The sequence below is a fragment of the Chelon labrosus genome (genome assembly GCF_963514085.1).
Source record: "Chelon labrosus genome assembly, chromosome: 4".
Lineage (NCBI taxonomy): Eukaryota > Metazoa > Chordata > Actinopteri > Mugiliformes > Mugilidae > Chelon > Chelon labrosus.
Window position 1 is genome coordinate 1579502 of NC_140340.1, and position 20905 is coordinate 1600406.

The window sequence follows — 20905 nt, forward strand, 5'->3', positions numbered from 1 at the left end:
TTAGTCTCTGAGTGAAGCTGAAACACAGCAGACACAAAGTCCAGTCAGTCATGGCTCTCCTCCATCTTCTACTAACTTCCCTGAAACTTCCTTTGACTTTGAGTCCTGTTTTTGGTCAAACTCACCTTCAGTGTGTGGAGATTCAGCAGCTTGAAGCAGCAGTGTTGTAGTTTTCCACTTTTCTCTCCTGTAGCTGGACTCACTCAGAGGAAGGTGTTAGTTTGGTCTGAAGGTGAATCTGATCGTCTGTGTCTCTCTTTAGTCTCACACAATAATAAACTGTTTCCTGGTTTGTCTCAGGTAAATGAGGAGAGGGGGCGGAGCTTTACCTGAACTCCTCTCATAAATGTTGAACTTTGACATGTTACTCAAGGGGGTGTTTCAGTACAGATTTCAGTATAAATAAGCTGTAAAACCATTTCCCTTGACAATGAAGACAGAAACACTTCTAAACAGATGATCTCAAGTTTGGCCTGGTAATTAACTTGGAATCCTAGAGGTGCACTTACACATGCAAGTCAATGATATGTAAGTTTGGCAGTATATTCATTCATCATCTTCTCTACCCGTTTAGTCCTGTTAAGGGTCACGGGGGTCTGCTGGAGCCTATCCCAGCTGTCATCGGGCGAGAGGCAGGGGTACACCCTGGACAGGTCGCCAGTCCATCGCAGGGCTAACATAGAGACAGACAACCATTCACACTCACACTCACACCTACGGCCAATTTAGAATCACCAATGAACCTAATGAGCATGTCTTTGGATGGTGGGAGGAAGCCGGAGTACCCGGAGAGAACCCACGCAGACACAGGGAGAACATGCAAACTCCACACAGAAAGGCCAGCCGGCCCATGGATTCGAACCGGTGACCTTCTTGCTGTGAGGCATCAGTGCTAACCACCTCGCCACTGTGCCGGTTTGGCAGTATAATACTGGATAAATATATAATACCTTAATAAAGTAGGCCAATAAATATATACACAGATGTCGTTTTCTCAAAATTAGACTGTTTTGTTTTTTTCATGAATAAGATAATGTTTAAAGAAAGCGCTGAAATGTGTGAGCTTATACTTCCTTCCAATGTGCAGATGTTGAGTTATGTATTTAAACTCAGTCTGTTTCTTTGTGATTCATATTTTCTCACCGTTTTGCAAAAAAATATGTTCATTAGAAAATAAAGTTTGAGGAGAAAAAAAAATCATTCAAATCACTCATGCACATCTCATTCATCTCCAACAAACCCCTCATAAATATATTGTCAGTATAAAGACAGTCTTCTCTCAGTCTGCTGTCGTTTCATCAGATCTCCTGTTATTGTATATCTTTCTTAATCCCTTCATGACTGCAGCATGTTTCATGTTTATGATCGTCTGTACACACAGTGTGTTTGTCTTTCAGCAGATCAGGAGACACGTGACTCAGAGACAGAAACTCAACACAAACATCAATGACCTGTTCAGTCTGTGTCCACCTGTCTACTGCTGTTGCTTTATCTCTTCCTCTGTCAGCTAGAGTCAGGTGATCATTCACAGTAAAAACTGTCTGCAGAAGGTTTAACCTGCAATGAACCACATCAGACTGCTGCCATCTTGTGGTTTAAACAACACAATGTAAGTTTATGTCAGGATCTTCTGCTGAATTATGTCCTTGACTGCCAAATACTTTCATGATGTTTTGTGTGTGAAAGTGAAATTATGTATATTAAACTGCTGACAGATTACTCTTGAATTAAATTCACTCTAAATTCTTTATGAAGAACTGACCGTAGACTTCTGTGAAACAATTTCTAAATCTTTGAGTGTTCCAGGAATTCACGGGCTTCAATACTTGTGACAGGAATATTCATAGAGTAGGACCTTATGTCTTTGTTGACACTTTACATTTGGACAACCAAACACTGTGAACTGAGAAAGAAACTACTACACTAAGAACCTGAACTAAGAGTTCAACACCAAGAGGATGCTGTGGAGATGCAGCTCTCTGTCTGAGTGATGTTACGTCTGATCAGATCTGTAGTTCAGTCAGAACGAAGACATGACAGTAGAAAGTCAGAACACCTTTCCCTTTTTATTGTCTTACACACAATGTTATCAGAAAGTAGATGAACAGAATGACAGCAGGTCACAGGTTAAATGAAATACATGTATTTCGTTTATGTCATATATTAATCAAACTTAAACCGTAGTTCAAGTTTCACGGCAGAGCAGATATACTTTCACAACTGTTAAACTATTTAAGCAACACTCTCAGTTCTGTTAATACAAAAAAATCAAAAAGCATAGATTGTACCTAGAGGATCATTCACTCATCAAAGTATACGTTTTTAATGATGGTAATTCTTTAGTTTTTAATGTGCTCACACACCCTAGTGAGCATCAACTGAAGTTAACATTTATGAGTTGGATTACAACCTCTGTTTAAGGTTCTCTTGACCCAAGGTCTTATTCATGATCTTCATTTATACACCCGGGTTACGGGTAACTGCAGTACTCTATTACTCTATACACCAGTTGAGGTTTCCTGCACTTCTTCACAATACACTTAACTTACATGAAACAAAGCTCACATCATCAGATCAGTCACATCTGGATCATCTGGCATATTTTCATTTCTGAAGAGACAAACATTCAGCTCTGAAATAGCATTCATTATAACACAGGATTAGATGTAACAATCCCTTATTACATCTAATGTAATAACATTGCAACGATATGAAAATATGATATCACGGTTATTGTGACCAAAATTATCACGGTTATCAATATTATCACGGTATTGTTAGTGTATTGGCAAAGTGACTCTAAAGAGACACTCTGGTAGAGTTACTTAAGTTTTTTTTTTTGTTTGTTTTAGTTTTCTTAAGTTTGGTTTAGTTTCTAACTTTATGCTCCACTTAGGAGCCTACAACAAGTCACAGTAAAACATGAGCATTTTTTGCCATAACTAGAACATTTTTAAAAATTTTTGTATAAACAGTTTTAACTTGAGAAAATGAACAATCTAAATGGATTATTATTTTATTATTTATTTTAGTGTGATTTTGAAGAAACATTTACATCCCGCTCTATAAACGAGTGCGCGATCAGCGGCAGCTTTACGCATGCGCCATTCATTTGCAGTCTGGACACGGAGTGCCGTGGGTCTAGCCTGACGAGCCAGAGCAACATTAAATGTAGGGTCTGGGCACTCTCCATAGACAGGGCTCAACCGGAGGGGTGGGATAAAGGGTTGTCTTTCAAACTCCCTCTCCACGCAATAGGATAGCGCTACAATCAATCAGAGCAACGAAGAAGGTGACGTAGTCAGAGCGACGGAAAAGAGAGTTCCTTTCTCAGAGAAAAGCTTAACTTCAAGTCTTTCAGAGTGGCGGCCAAAGCCGATTCGAAAGAAAGTTGTTGGCTAGCAGCAGCCATCGCTCTGGTAGTTCTAGCAGGATGGGGAATTCACGCGTAATTCACGGAACTTACGGTCGCAGGTCAGTCGTCATCATGTTAAGCCCGCCCACCGACTCGTGATTTTGGATTTTTCGACATCTCAAGTCAACGGAGAGTAACTAGACTGCCCCTGGAAGCAAATGTAATTTGCTGCCGCTAGGGGCGCGTCTAGATTCTAGGCTTGGGTATCCTCTGCTCTGACTGCTGCTGCGCGGGGGCGGGGCTACTGTGAGACTGACCTCCTGTGAGTGCTTTGGGATGGGGGAGGGGCTCACGGCAGCACCCGCTGCTTGTTGAGGACAGTAACTGAACCGATATCTGCTTTCACATCAGAGTCTCCAAGAACCAGAAAAGTCTCTGATAACACCAAAAAAAGTCGCTAGATTTGTCGCTAGTCGCTTTTGACAAAAAAAAAAAGTGAGGATTTGAAAGTCGCTGGATTTAGCGAGAAAGTCGCCAAGTTGGCAACTGTAGACAGTGCAAACTGCGCATGCGCGGCCGCTTCTGAGAGAGTGCCGTTCAGGTGCCGCTGCTTCAGGAAATGAGCAGTATCACTTGAGTTTTTCGGTAATCAGTTGCGGTAATCTAGCTTGGTCGTTACCATCCTACGTTTCCGCCCGACATTTGATTTGGGTCTGGCACGTTAGTCTGGCCCAATGTAATAGGAATCTGTCTCCGTAATGGGCGGATGCTTATTTTGAGGTTTAAAATCATTGGAGTTCCCTTAACCAATCAGCAACGTTTGATAATGACGTATATTGTGCGCCGGAGTTCAGGCTCTTACGCTTACCACTTCCGCTTCCAGTTAAATAAATCAAACTTTTCCCAAAGCCAGTTGGAAGGAGAGCTACGACGTCTGTGCCGTTTATAAAATTGACAAGACAAGCCTCTTGTTCTGGTTTTAATTCCGTGATGCTCTCCAGAGTTGAGACAACTTCGCGGATGGCTTCTAGCGTCTCTTCCTCCGTCCGTCGCTATTGTTGCTATGCTGTTGAACTACAAGCTTCGCTGGACTACAAGCAACTCGGCAGGCGAGTTCCGCGTCATCACTCAACTGTTCGCTGCTTGGCGCAGTTACACGCGAACCACGGAAGTGCAATTTGGCCAGACTCCGTGCCAGACCGAAATCAAATTTCGGGCGGAAACGTAGGATGGTGACGACCAGGCTAGCGGTAATCACTCACGGTTTTAACAATAATTAAAATTTGAAACGGTAGTACTAACCGTCGGGAATTTTACCGTGGTTTATCGTCATACCGGTAATCGTTACATCCCTACTCTGAAATCAACAACTTTACATCAAGTCTGAACCCAAACTGAAATGTGCTCTTACATATGTCTTATTAAACATGAATCATGTTATTTTAATGTGCTGAAGGAATTTAGAGAAAGTGCAATTATTTTACATACATGAAAAACAAACACATTCACTGACTTTGCATCCTGTTTATCTCTAACTGATCTGATTCACTGGTTTATTTGTTTATTTGTTTATTTGGATCCCCATTAGCTGCAGCAGAACTGTAGCTATTCTTCCTGGGGTCCGACATATAATACAATACAAGACAAAAATTTAAAACATACAAAACAAAACAAAAAACGAGAAGAAAAAAAAACAACGAAAAAACAAAAAACAAAAACAAAATATATACATACATACACATACATACACATACATTATTACAGAAAAATAAAAGAGGTGACACTTATTTACAAACAATCCTTCAAACTCTTAAGCAATTCATGCATTCCACATCATTCCATTATGATTTCACTCAAGATCATATATATCTAACACCCATTTATTTTCAGATATTTTATATATTTTCACCATCTGACTTTATTCATGGTTAGGATTCTGTGTGTATCCATTTAAAACATGTTTTTTCACTAACAATTTAAATTCTCTTGTGCTAGTGGTTTGTCCAAATTGTTTGGGGAGCAGGTTCCAAGCATACATAGCTCTGTATATTACTGTTCTTTTACTGTAGTTCGTCTTTATTTTTGGGAGTGAAAACTTTCCATTGGCCGCATGTCTTGTTGTATAACTAGGATTGTCTGAACTATACTGTAGTTTTTTGTGTAGAACTTGTGGGGGTTTTGTTATAAGTACATTTCTTACAAATATCAGTAATGAATAAAACAATCTATCACCAACCATCAACCAACCAAGATTTCTATGCATTTTAAATACATTAGTTCTAAGATCACAACCCAGGACAATGCGAATTGCTCTGTTTTGCACTTTTTGAAGTTTATTAATTGTGTCTGTTGTGGCGTTTGACCAGACCACTGAGCAGTAGTCAAGATTTGACAGAATTAGAGCTTGTATTATTAGTTTACTTGATTTTGGTGATAAATATGCTTTGCATCTTCTTATAACCGAGATGCTACTTCCCATTTTATTAACAACCTTGTTTATATGTGTTTTCCATGTAAGTTTGTCATCAATGACAACTCCCAGCAGCTTGGTCTCCTGAACCTGATTGATATGTACTTCTTTGATTTTCAGATCTAACTGAGGATTTTTACTAATGTTGTGGTGCGAGCCCATTATCATACAGTTAGTTTTGGACACATTCAAAGCAAGTTTGTTGCAGTTAACCCAGTTCACAACTGCTTTTAACTCTTCTTTCAAAACTGCATTTAGTTCCCCGTTGGTTAGTGCAGAGGCATATATGGTTGAGTCATCAGCATACATTCCTATGTTTGCATTTCGCAGAACAAGTGGTAGGTCATTGGTGTAAATAATGTACAATAACGGTCCCAAACAACTCCCCTGTGGTACTCCACATGACACAACATTCTCTTCAGAAAAACACCCATTAAAGAAAACTGTCTGTGTTCTGGCAGTTAGATAACTCCGTAGGAAGGACAAAGAGGACACCTCAAACCCATAACATTCAAGTTTTTCCAACAGTAAATTGTGGTCAATTAGGTCGAATGCAACCGAGAAATCAAGCGTAACCACACCAACTAGTTTCTTTTTATCTATTTCCCTAAGCCAGTCATCTGTCATTTGAGTTAGAGCTGTTGTTGTGGAGTGACCCTTACGATATGCGTGTTGAAAATCTGTAAGTAAATTATTCAAAGATAAGTAGTTCGTTATTTGTTCAAACATTACACTTTCCATAATTTTACTTAATACAGGTAAAAGGCTAATTGGACGACTGTTGGCTCCTGAAAATTGCAGTTTCTTATTTTTTGGTAATGGAATTATCTTGGCACACTTCCATTGTAATGGACACTGACAGTTGGCAAAACTCATATTTATAATGTGACAGATAGAAGGTGCAATTTCCTCTGCGACCAGCTTTAGTAGCTTACTATCAAGATTATCAATGCCTGGTGGTTTATTCTTACAAGTCCGTAACATATCTTCTACTGTCTTAATACCTACTTTATCAAACTTAAATGAACATTGTTTATCCTTCATAATGTTATCTTTTATTAATAGATTGGATATGTTATTTATATCAATAGGTGGCATATTATTATTTAATTGATCAATTTTATTTATGAAATATTTATTAAGATAGTTAGCAATGTCAGATGGTCTAGTGAGGAAGTTGCCGTCCACCTCTAAGGATGATGGTGTTTGAGGGTTTTTCCCCATTAATTCATTCAGTGTTTTCCATACTTTTTTGTTATCATTTTTTATATCAATAATCCTATTTTCATGGTACAATTTCTTTTTTATTCTATTTAACTTTGTAACACAATTTCTTAACTTACGATATATTATCCAGTCTGACTCATATCCTGTTAGTATTGCAGTTTTCTTTGCTTGATCTCTGTGTTTCATTTGCTCTCTGGTTTCGTGATCTAACCATGGTGTACGCGTGTTTCTGACTGTGAATTTCCTGAGAGGAGCGTGCCTGTTTATTACCGGCATCAGAATTTCATCAAATTTGTTCAGAGCTTTGTTTGGGTTACATTCTTGTAGAATTTCCTCCCAACTTAGGTAATATCTTCACTGGTAGTTTGTCAGCATTTAAAATGAATGGAAACATCCTCTCAGTGAAAGTGTGTGTGAAGGTGTGTATGTGTTTGTTAGTATCAAGATCAGAGAACGACAGATTTCCTCTGTTCCAGTCCAGATTCACTCTGATCCTCTGGAGCTTCGTCTTTACTGAGAGAACAGTGGAAGGAGCTGGTGGTGAATATGTTAAGTATTTACCTTTGTGGAACCCTATTTCCCACAGCCCAGATCCTATGGTTCCCTTCCTCTGGACAGACTCTGCTATCACACCCAGTAACCACCATGTGTTATCTCCAACCTCAACATCCCAGCTGTGAGTCCCTGAGTTAAAGCCCTCAGAGCCCAGGACAGACTGGTAACGATCAAACCTCTCTGGATTATCAGGAAGATGTTGTTCATCTCCTCCTCTCACACTGGTCAGATCTTCAGACAGGATCAGTTTTAGATGAGCAGTGTTTGGATCCAGAATGACAGGAGTGTAGGAGACCATGTCCTTCATGTTGTTCCAGATGTTGAAGGTCAGGTTGCCCAGATGTTTGGCCTGGTCTATCAGAGCTCCTGAGGGCAGCTGTGGATCATCCAGCAGGAGGCAGCACTGGACTCTTTCCACTGCAGCCTTGTAGTTGCTCAGGAATGAGACGTCTTCAGCTCTCAGCTCCTCCTCTATGGCTCTGACTGTGTCTGAAATAGCTGCCATCTCTCTGCTCAGAGTCTCCATCTTCTCCTTCATCATCTGACTCTTCTGCTTCTCTTCCTCCCTCAGTGCAGCCATCCTGGCCTCCTCTTCATCTGCTAGAAACTGGTGAAGCTTCTTGAACTGCTCCTTAATCTGCCTCTCTGTGTGTCGGGCCTGGACCTTGATGTGTTTTTCTGTTTCATCAAACTCCACTTTAACTTGTTCACAAACCTTTAACTTCTCCTGTAAGGGCTCCAGAGTTTCCTGAAGGTTCTTCTTGAGTTCTGTTGCAGCTTCATCCATGGGACTAAATCTGTGCCGGGAGTGTTTTTTTGAATCTCTGCAGACGACACACACTGGCTGCTGATGGTCCAGACAGAAGAGTTTGAATTTCTCAGAGTGCAGACTGCAGAGAGACTCTGGAGATCTCTGATCTCTCTCCTGTAAGAAGGACTCACACAGGTTCCTCAACACCAGGTTTGAAGGTGGATCATCTCTTGAAGATCTTCTCATACAAACTGGACACTGGTGTGTTGGTTTATCTCTCCACCACTCCTTCAGACAGGCTTTACAGAAGCTGTGGCTACATGACAGAAGAACAGGATCTCTGAAGACGTCCTGACAGACTGGACAGCAGAGATCCTCCTCTGATCTGGAAGCCATTTAGTCTCTGAGTGAAGCTGAAACACAGCAGACACAAAGTCCAGTCAGTCATGGCTCTCCTCCATCTTCTACTAACTTCCCTGAAACTTCCTTTGACTTTGAGTCCTGTTTTTGGTCAAACTCACCTTCAGTGTGTGGAGAGTCAGCAGCTTGAAGCAGCAGTGTTGTAGTTTTCCACTTTTCTCTCCTGTAGCGGGACTCACTCAGAGGAAGGTGTTAGTTTGGTCTGAAGGTGAATCTGATCGTCTGTGTCTCTCTTTAGTCTCTCACAATAATAAACTGTTTCCTGGTTTGTCTCAGGTAAATCAGGTCAGGGGGCGGAGCTTTACCTGGACTCTTAATACATGTTGAACTTTGACCTGTTAGTAAAGGGTGTGTTTTGTTCCACAGGTCAAGTTATTTATCTGCAAAGAGGACATGTGCATATTGTAAGTTGTGTTAACCCTTCACATGGCACTCATTGAAATTCTTGTACTTTATAAATGTCCACCCTCGAGTGTTATTGTAGAGCATAAGAATGCTTTTTAACTTTTGTGACATGTATCTAAATTTTTCATTTTCATGTATAAAATTAAGGTCAATGAATTTACCATATATGGTAACAAATGTCAACATGTATCATCGTAAGTGCTGATTCAGGCACTTGTCAACATACACATTAGACCACTAGGCAACATTAGACCACTTCTTCCTGGTACCTAATAAAGCAGTTACGCTCAGCATTCATGTAGAGGTGGACAGACCACATCTGACCATGATTTGACCTGAAAATGGTGCCTTGATTTTGCTGATTGTGTGAAAGCATCATGCTTCTAAACCTCACTGAGAGGCAATGTAATTTAAAATGTGCACTGAAATGACCAAATATGGTTCCTTGCCCCATAAAGGGTTAAATACATTGAGATACGTTTCTGATCCAAAGTTGATGTGAGTGTATTTGGTTTGTGTATTGATTATATTGGTACGTGGACCTGAGACCCACAGTTGTTAATTACGTGAATGAATCTTAAAGAGATTCAGTTTCTAAAATAAAGCAATTTATACTTTTCAACATTTCTGCACATTTACCACAAAGCTTTTAAAAAGCTTTGTTGTTAAAAACACTGCCACGTACTTCTTCACATACTTTTTGTTAATAATTTTCTTCATGGTTTCTCATTTCTGTTTTTTTACTTTACAGGTGTCACCCTCATGTGACCATTAGTCAGCCTGTCACCTGATTTCTTGCTGCCCCTCATTGTCCAATCAACCCCTCAGAAACTGTTCAGCACCCTTCACTTTCTGCTCTTTACTGTGCACTTCATTTTAAATGATCAGTCTTTGCTATTTCTAACAGACATTTAGACATTTCTACAAGTTTGTTAAAAATCAGAAACTGAAATCTCTCATTTACAATCAATTCAGACTCTTTGCTGTGGCTTTGAACTGTGTTCAGCTGCATCCTGTTTGTTTTATGGCCTAAGGTCTTACTGACAATGTTCTTCATACACCCGGGTTACAGGTAACTGCAGTACTCCATTACTCGTTACACCAATTTAGCATTTAGGTTTTCTGAGCTTCTTCACAATACCTATTACATGTAACTTAACCCTGAGCTAATTATTTTCCTCACACAGATAACTGTCCCTCATCCTTACCTCTTCTTGATTATATTTAAGGAGTAACCATTTTCATTTTCCCTTCATGAGAAGTGCAGGTTTATTATTTAGATCCATAAGTCTTCATGACACTCCATGACAGGTTTGAACTGCTCTTTCAGCTCTTTTGTCTTTCTTGACACAAATACTTGTGATACTTTAGATGGGAACAATGAAACACTATGACTTGACGCAGAACACATTTCACTTTAATAAGTGAACCTAAGAAAAACAATGCTGTTGTCATGCAGAGTGTTTTTACATTTGATCAGATCTGTACTTCAGTCAGAATGAAGACATAAGTCTGAACACATATCCCTTTTCATTGTCTTTCACACAATGTTATCAGAAAGTAGATGAACAAAATGACAGCAGGTCACAGGTTACATGAAATACAGCTCACCTCATCAGATCAGTCATATCTGGATCATCTGGCAGCTTTTCATTTCTGAAGAGACAAACGTTCAGATATGAAATCAACAACTTTATAAGTCTGAACCCAAACTGACATTCCACCTACATACATTTGATTAAACATGGATTGTTTTACTTTAATGTGCTGAATGAATACAGAAAAAGTGAAATCATTTTACATACATGAAAAAATCACAAGTTAAACTAAAATACAAAAAAACAGAAAAGGAACAGCAAGAACTAAAACAGAAACACAGCTTTAGAATAATGAGACAACAGGAGGACAGGTGTTCTAAATTCAATGACTTTTCTCTTTAAAAACGAAATACCATAAACAGAATCATCCTGTTTATCTCTAACTAATCTGATTCAATGGTAATATCTTCACTTTGTCCCCAGTGTTAATGTATGGAAAAATCCTCTGAGTGAAAGTGTGTCTGAAGGTGTGTATGTGTTTGTTGGTGTCAAGATCAGAGAACGACAGATTTCCTTTGTTCCAGTCCAGATTCACTCGGATTCTCTGGAGCTTCTTCTTTACTGAGAGAACAGTGGAAGATGCTGGTGGTGAGAATGTTGAGTATTTACCTCCATTGAACCTTATCGTCCACAATCCAGAGAGTATGAATCCCTTCCTCTGGAGAGACTCTGCTAACACGCCCAGTGTCCACCATGTGTTATCTCCAACCTCAACATCCCAGCTGTGAGTCCCTGAGTTAAAGCCCTCAGAGCCCAGGACAGACCTGTAGCAATCAAACCTCTCTGGATTATCAGGAAGATGTTGTTTATCTCCTCCTCTCACACTGGTCAGATCTTCAGACAGGATCAGTCTTGGATGAAGAGTGTTTGGATCCAGAATGACAGGAGTGTAGGAGACCATGTCCTTCATCTTGTTCCAGATGTTGAAGGTCAGGTTGCCCAGATGTTTGGCCTGGTCTATCAGAGCTCCTGAGGGCAGCTGTGGATCATCCAGCAGGGGGCAGCGCTGGACTCTTTCCACTGCAGCCTTGTAGTTGCTCAGGAATGAGACGTCTTCAGCTCTCAGCTCCTCCTCTGTGGCTCTGACTGTGTCTGAAAGAGCTGCTATCTCTCTGCTCAGAGTCTCCATCTTCTCCTTCATCATCTGACTCTTCTGCTCCTCTTCCTCCCTCAGTGCAGCCATCCTGGCCTCCTCTTCCTCTGCTAGAAACTGGTGAAGCTTCTTGAACTGCTCCTTAATCTGCCTCTCTGTGTGTCGGGCCTGGACCTTGATGTGTTTTTCTGTTTCATCAAACTGCACTTTAACTTCTTCACAAAACTTTAATTTCTTCTTTAAGGGCTCCAGAGTTTCCTGAAGATTCTTCTTGTGCTGTCGTGCAGCATCAGCAATGGGTCTGAATCTGTGGTTGGAGTGTTTTTTTGAATCTCTGCATGCGACACACACTGGCTGCTGATGGTCCAGACAGAAGAGTTTGAGTTTCTCAGAGTGCAGACTGCAGAGAGACTCTGAAGAGCTCTGATCTCTCTCCTGTAAGAAGGACTCACACAGGTTCCTCAACACCAGGTTTGAAGGTGGATCATCTCTTGAAGATCTTCTCTTACAAACTGGACACTGGTGTGTTGGATTCTCTCTCCACCAGTTCTTCAGACAGGCTTTACAGAAGCTGTGGCTACATGACAGAAGAACAGGATCTCTGAAGATGTCCTGACAGACCGGACAGCAGAGATCCTCCTCTAATCTGGAAGCCATTTAGTTTCTGAGTGAAGCTGAAACACAGCAGACACAAAGTACAGTCAGTCATGGCTCTCCTCCATCTTCTACTAACTTCCCCGAAACTTCCTTTGACTTTGAGTCCTGTTTTTGGTCAAACTCACCTTCAGTGTGTGGAGAGTCAGCAGCTTGAAGCAGCAGTGTTGTAGTTTTCCACTTTTCTCTCCTGTAGCTGAACTCACTCAGAGGAAGGTGTTAGTTTGGTCTGAAGGTGAATCTGATCGTCTGTGTCTCTCTTTAGTCTCACACAATAATAAACTGTTTCCTGGTTTGTCTCAGGTAAATGAGGTGAGGGGGTGGAGCTTTACCTGAACTCCTCTCATAAATGTTGAACTTTGACCTGTTAGTCAAGGGAGTGTTTCAGTCCAGAGTTCAGTATAAATAAGTTGTAAAACCATTTCCCTTGACAATGAAGACAGAAACACTTCTAAACAGATGATCTCAAGTTTGGCCTGGTAATTACAGTGGCTTGCAAAAGTATTCATACCCCTTGAACTTTTCCACATTTTGTCACATTACAACCACAAACATAAATAGATTTTGTTGGAATTTTATGTGAAAGACCAACACAATACGGCACACAATTGTGTAGTACAAAGAAAATTATACATGATTTATTTTATTTTTTTTTTTTTTTTACAAATAAAAAACTGAAAAGTGCGTTGTGCAAAAGTATTCAGCTCCCCCTGAGCCAATACTTTGTGGAACCGCCTTTTGCTGCAATTACAGCTGCAAGTCTTTTGAGGTATGTCTCTACCAGCCTTGCACATCTAGAGACTGCAAATTTTGCCCATTCTTCTTTGCAAAACACCTCAGTCAGCTCAGTCAGATTAGATGGAGAGCGTTTGTGAATGGCTGTTTTCAGATTTTGCTACAGATTCTCGATTGGACTTAGGTCTGGACTTTGACTGGGCTATTCCAACACATGAATATGTTTTGTTTTAAACCATTCCATTGTTGCCCTGGCTTTATGTTTAGGGTTGTTGTCCTCCTGGAAGGTGAACCTCCACCCCACTCTCAAGTCTTTTGCAGACTCCAACAGGTTTTCTTCCAAGATTGCCCTGTATTTGGCTCCATGCATCTTCTCATCAACTCTGACTGTCTTCCCTGTCCCTGCCAAAGAGAAGCACCCCCAGAACATGATGCTGCCACCACCATGTTTGACAGGGGGGATGGTGTGTTCAGAGTGATGTGCAGTGTTAGTTTTCCTGCACACATAACATTTCGCATTTACATCAAAATGTTCAATTTTGGACTCATCTGACCAGAGCACCTTCTTCCAGATGTTTGCTGTGTCCCCCACATAGCTTCTGGCAAACATCAAACGGCACTTCTTTTGGTTTTCTTTTAACAGTGGCTTTCTTCTTGCCACTCTTTCGTAAGGGCCAGATTTGTGCAGTGCACGACCAATAGTTGTCCTGTGGACAGATTCCCCCACCTGAGCTGTGGACCTCTGCTGTTCGTCCAGAGGCACCATGGGCCTCTTGGCTGCATCTCTGATCAATGCTCTCCTTGTTCAGCCTGTAAGTTTAGGTGGACAGCTGTGTCTTGGTAGGTTTGCTGTTGTGCCATAGTCTTTCCATTTTCGGATGATGGATTGAACAGTGCTCCATGAGATGTTCAAAGCTTGGGAAACCTTTTTTTATGGCCTAACCCTGCTTTAAACTTCTCCGCAACTTTATCCCTGACCTGTCTGGTGTGTTCCTTGGACTTCATGATGCTGTTTACTCCCCAATATTTTCTTAACAAACCTCTGAGGCCGTCACAGAACAGATGTGTTTGTACTGAGATTAGATTACACACAGGTGGGCTCTATTTAGTCATTAGGTCAACATTTGATCATTCAGCAACCAGCAGGTGACTTCTGAAGGCAATTGGTTGCACTCAGAGAAAAGGGGGCTGAATACATTTGCACACCGCACTTTTCAGTTTTTTATTTGTAAAAAAAATTAAAATCATGTAAAATTTTCTTTGTACTTCACAATTGTGTGCCACTCTGTGTCAGTCTTTCTCATAAAATTCCAATAAAATATATCCATGTTTGTGGTCGTAATGTGACAAAATGTGGAAAAGTTCAAGGGGTATGAATACTTTTGCAAGCCACTGTAACTTGGAATCCTGGAGGTGCACTTACACATGCAAGTCAATGATACAGTATGTAAGTTTGGCATTATAATAGTGGATAAATATATAATACCTTAATAAAGTAGGCCAATTAATACATACACAGATGTCGTTTTCTCAAAATTAGACTGTTTTGTTTTTTTCATGAATGAGATGATGTTTCAAGAAAGCACTGAAATGTGTGAGTTTGTTTTGCTGATACATATGCTTATACTTCCTTCCAATGTGCAGATGTTGAGTTATCTATTTAAACTCAGTCTGTTTCTTTGTGATTCATATTTTCTCACCGTTTTGCAAAAAAATATGTTCATTATAAGATAAAGTTTTTTTTTGGGGGGGGGGGACATTCAAATCACTCATGCACCTCCAACAAACCCCTCATAAATATATTGTCAATATAAAGACAGTCTTCTCTCAGTCTGCTGTCGTTTCATCAGATCTCCTGTTGTTGTATATCTTTCTTAATCCCTTCATGACTGCAGCATGTTTCATGTTTATGATCGTCTGTGCACACACTGTGTTTGTCTTTCAGCAGATCAGGAGACACATGACTCAGAGACAGAAACTCAACACAAACATCAATGACCTGTTCAGTCTGTGTCCACCTGTCTACTGCTGTTGCTGTATCTCTTCCTCTGTCAGCTGGAGTCAGGTGATCATTCACAGTAAAAACTGTCTGCAGGAGGTTTAACCTGCAATGAACCACATCAGACTGCTGCCATCTTGTGGTTTAACCCTCTGATGCATGAATTATGAAAACTTTGGTCAAGATTTTTTAATGAAGTGTTTTTTTTCTTCTTAGGACATGAAAAAAAAATGTTCAACTTTTTTTTCCCAAAAATATGGTATATTCATAGAGTTCCAGACATGTCCACTCCAGTGGACTTCATGCGCCTGAGAACTCAACATAAAGCATTGTGAACTTATTGTTAAAATGAATTAACTTGTGTTTTATTCTAAATATAGAAACACTTGTTTCTTTTTATGCTTTAAAAAACAAAACAATGGTCAAAAACAACAATGAAGTGGACACCGTGCATCACCCAGTATATTTTTAACACAAGTCATGTAATTGCTTCACTGTTTCTTGTGACTGTTTTGGTTATAAGTCAGTGTATACTTGCTATATTTATAAGCTATTCATTTAAAATATGTTTTGTGCAGATTAGTTGTAGTCTGTGTTACTATAATAATTATTTTATCATATTCTGTAGACTTCAAATGCAGCAAAGAATAAGGCAACCTATAGAATAGTTCAGGAAATTAGGTCCAGCTCCAGTGATGATGAGTATAGTGACAACAGTGATGATGAGTGGCTGCCAAAGAAGAACAGAGACATAGGAACTGAAGATGATGGAGATACAGACAGTCCAGATGCAGAAAGTGAGGGTGCCTATAGTCAAGATGAGGGGCAGGATGCAGAGCCTCCTAGTACAAAATATGATAAAATAATTAGTATAGTAACACAAACTACAGCTAATCTGCACAAAAATTTATATTTTAAATGAACAGCTTATAAATATAACAATTATTCACTGACTTGTAACCAAAACAGTCACAAGAAACAGTGAAGCAATTACATGACTTGTGTTAAAAATATACTTGGTGATGCATGATGTCCACTTCAGTGGACACATGGTTAAACGTATTTTTCTACATATTGGAAGTAAAAATTTCATATTCCAAACGGATATGCTTCCTTAGATGTTACTGTATATCGTCATATTTTTTTTTTTTACTTATGTGGTTCTTCGAGAATAGAAGCTTTGACAGGATATACCAGCAGTGGTCGGCACGGATGGCTTTTTAGCGGCCACGTTGGATTCAGAGGAAGTTTACTTGCAGTTACACCGACTGACCACTGAAAAGACCTCAATGGAGTAGGACAGGAGAGAGCACTCCAGAGGCTGATATGCAGTTCCACAGTAGAAACCATTGCATTAAAGAGAAAATTACTTTTTAGTAGCTGTCCACTGTAGTGACCACTATGCACCAGAGGACAACACAGTGTAAGTTTATGTCAGGATCTTCTGCTGAATTATGTCTTTAAATGCCAAATATTTTCATGATGTTTTGTGTGAGAAAGTGAAATTATGTATATTAAACTGCTGACAGATTACTCTTGAATTACATTCACTCTAAATTCTTTATGAAGAACTCACCGTAGACTTCTATGAAACCATTTCTAAATCTTTGAATGTTCCAGGAATTCACAGGCTTCAATACTTGTAACAGGATTATTCATAGAGTAGGACCTTATGTCTTTGTTGACACTTTACATTTGGACAACCAAACACTGTGAACTGAGAAAGAAACTACTACACTAAGAACCTGAACTAAGAGTTCAACACCAAGAGGATGCTGTGGAGATGCAGCTCTCAGTCTGAGTGATGTTACGTCTGATCAGATCTGTAGTTCAGTCAGAACGAAGACATGACAGTAGAGTCAGAACATGTTTCCCTTTTTATTGTCTTACACACAGTGTTATCAGAAAGTAGAAGAACAGAATGACAGCAGGTCACAGGTTACATGAAATACATGTATTTCGTATGGAAGCCCATTTCCGCCACTTGATGAAAAAAAATAGAGCTACTAAGTCATAATTATGAGATACTAAGTCAAAATTATGAGATAGCTAAGTCATAATTATGGGATATTAAGTCAAAATTATGAGATAGCTAAGTCATAATTATGGGATATTAAGTCATAATTATGAGATAGCTAAGTCATAATTATGAGATACACTCTTGCTGTGTCTTAAAGTCATACTACATTTTGATGTGATGGGGTTTGTGTGAATCGGTCCAGCTCCTGTCATAATAAGTAAGTGGCCTAAGTGATAAATCAGTGGATCACACAATGTTGTTCGGGATTTCTATTATATGTCCTGATGCTTTTTTTTTTTCAGTAGTATGGTAGTATAGGTAGTAGTAGTATAGGTGGCATCCACTGTTGTCACTCACGGCATCAATAAAATACCCTGCAATAATTCGGGGATCGCTGTTGGTTTTGAACGTCTCGAGCCATATCATCTTCCTAGAGAAGCCATCTATGCACCCACTAACACATATGCCGTAAGGCTTCAACTTGTCATATCCGTCCACATGCCAAACATAATTCGGACCACGGCTGACATAAATGCGCCGTCGCAAACGGTTGCGGGCACGGAGATCGACCCCATTTGGGTCCAGCAGTCTCATTATCTGGCGCACGGTTTCCCTGTCAGTAATCAGTCCGGCCATCCAGCATTTCTGGTGCATCCAGCGGTACCCGTGCTGTTTGCCTGATGTTTGCAGCTGCTGAGATATAAAGGAGGCCACCTCTGCTTCATCTGCTTTGTTTTTTCTCCCCCATAGCTGGTTCCTCTGTAGCTTCCTCTCCAGCGTCCGAAGGCTTAACGTAATATTGTGTCTTTCTTCCAGTAAGGTTAAAATCTCCCTATTTGTGAATCCACGTCTGAAGTAGTCCTCAATAATGGCATCCATTTTCGTTTTAGCCTAAGTATGACTTTAAGACACAGCAAAAGTGTATCTCATACCTATGACTTAGTATCTCATAATTATGACTTAGCTATCTCATAATTTTGACTTAGTATCTCATAATTATGACTTAGTATCTCATAATTTCGACTTAGTATCTCATAATTATGACTTAGCTATCTCATAATTATGACTTAGTATCTCATAATTTTGACTTAGTATCTCATAATTATGACTTAGCTATCTCATAACTATGACTTAGTGTCTCATATTTTTTTTCATCAAGTGGCGGAAATGGGCTTCCATAATTTCGTTTATGTCATATATTAATCAAACTTAAACCGTAGTTCAAGTTTCACAGCAGAGCAGATATACTTTCACAACTGTTAAACTATTTATGCAACACTCTCAGCTCTGTTAATACACAAAATCAAAAAGCATAGATTGTACCTACAGGATCATTCAATCATCAAAGTATACGTTTTTTATGACGGTAATTCTTTAGTTTTTAATGTGCTCACACACCCTAGTCAGCATCAACTGAAGTTAACATTTATGAGTTGGATTACAGCCTCTGTTTAAGGTTCTCTTGACCCAAGGTCTTATTCATGATCTTCATTTATACATCCGGGTTACGGGTAACTGCGGTACTCTATTACTCATTAAACCAATTAAGGTTTCCTGAACTTCTTCACAATACACTTAATTTACATGAAATACAGCTCACATCATGAGATCAGTCACATCAAACATTCAGCTCTGAAATCAACAACTTTACATCAAGACTGAACTAAACTAACAAGATTACCCTGAAAACTAACAAGTCAACCATAATACTGACTTTTCCACTTACATACATTTATAAAACATGGATTGTTTTACTTTAATGTGCTGAATGAATATAGAAAACCTGAAATCATTTTACATACATGAAACGGTCACAAGTTAAACTAAAGAACAAAAAAATCAGAATAGGAACAGCAAGAACTAAAACACTAACACAGCTTTAGAATAATGACACAACAGGAGGATGGGTGATTTTTAAATTCACTGACTTTTCCCCTTAAAGAAAGAAACAACATCATAAACAGAATCATCCTGTTTATCTCTATCTGATCTGATTCACTGGTAATATCTTCACTTTATCCTCATTCAAAATGAATGGAAACATCCTCTCAGTGAAAGTGTGTTTGAAGGTGTGTATCTGTTTGTTAGTATCAACATCAGAGAAAGACAGATTTCCTCTCTTCCAGTCCAGATTCACTCTGATTCTCTGGAACTTCTTCTTTACTGAGAGAACAGTAGATGATGCTGGTGGTGACCATGTTGAGTATTTACCTCCATTGAACCTTATTGTCCACAATCCAGATCGTATCTCTCCCTTCCTCTGGACAGACTCCACTAACACACCCAGATACCACCATGTGTTGTCTCCAACCTCAACATCCCAGCTGTGAGTCCCTGAGTTAAAGCCCTCAGAGCCCAGGACAGACCAGTGATAATTAAACCTCTCTGGATTATCAGGAAGATGTTGCTCATCTCCTCGTCTCAGACTGGTCAGATCTCCAGACAGGATCAGATATGGATGAGCAGTGTTTGGATCCAGAATGACAGGAGTGTAGGAGACCATGTCCTTCATGTTGTTCCAGGTGTTGAAGGTCAGGTTGCCCAGATGTTTGGCCTGGTCTATCAGAGCTCCTGAGGGCAGCTGTGGATCATCCAGCAGGGGGCAGCGCTGGACTCTTTCCACTGCAGCCTTGTAGTTGTTCAGGAATGAGACGTCTTCAGCTCTCAGCTCCTCCTCTGTGGCTCTGACTGTGTCTGAAAGAGCTGCTATCTCTCTGCTCAGAGTCTCCATCTTCTCCTTCATCATCTGACTCTTCTGCTCCTCTTCCTCCCTCAGTGCAGCCATCCTGGCCTCCTCTTCCTCTGCTAGAAACTGGTGAAGCTTCTTGAACTGCTCCTTAATCTGCCTCTCTGTGTGTCGGGCCTGGACCTTGATGTGTTTTTCTGTTTCATCAAACTTCACTTTAACTTGTTCACAAACCTTTAACTTCTTCTTTAAGGGCTCCAGAGTCTCCTGAAGGTTCTTCTTGTGCTGTTGTGCAGCTTCATCGATGGGACTGAATCTGTGGTTGAAGTGTATTTTTGAATCTCTGCAGACGACACACACTGGCTGCTGATGGTCCAGACAGAAGAGTCTGAGTTTCTCAGAGTGCAGACTGCAGAGAGACTCTGGAGATCTCTGATCTCTCTCCTGTAAGAAGGACTCACACAGGTTCCTCAACACCAAATTTGAAGGTGGATCATCTCTTGAAGATCTTCTCTTACAAACTGGACACTGGTGTGTTGGTTTCTCTCTCCACCAGTTCTTCAGACAGACTTTACAGAAGCTGTGGCTACATGACAGAAGAACAGGATCTCTGAAGACCTCCTGACAGACCGGACAGCAGAGATCCTCCTCTGATCTGGAAGCCATTTAGTCTCTGAGTGAAGCTGAAACACAGCAGACACAAAGTCCAGTCAGTCATGGCTCTCCTCCATCTTCTACTAACTTCCCTGAAACTTCCTTTGACTTTGAGTCCTGTTTTTGGTCAAACTCACCTTAAGTGTGTGGAGAGTCAGCAGCTTGAAGCAGCAGTGTTGTAGTTTTCCACTTTTCTCTCCTGTAGCTGGACTCACTCAGAGGAAGGTGTTAGTTTGGTCTGAAGGTGAATCTGATCGTCTGTGTCTCTCTGTAGTCTCACACA

At 40.1% G+C, this 20905-nt stretch overlaps 1 protein-coding gene across 1 annotated transcript; it reads right to left on the minus strand.

The window, feature by feature from the left end:
* Positions 1-7365: 7365 nt before the first annotated feature.
* LOC311486868 (uncharacterized protein) lies at positions 7366-20634 on the minus strand (the record flags this gene model as incomplete). The annotated part of the gene is made up of 3 exons (XM_084542885.1): positions 7366-8754; positions 11194-12520; positions 20399-20634. The coding sequence occupies 3 exons, from the start codon at positions 20632-20634 to the stop codon at positions 7366-7368; spliced, it is 2952 nt and encodes a 983-aa protein (XP_084399011.1).
* Positions 20635-20905: the final 271 nt, after the last annotated feature.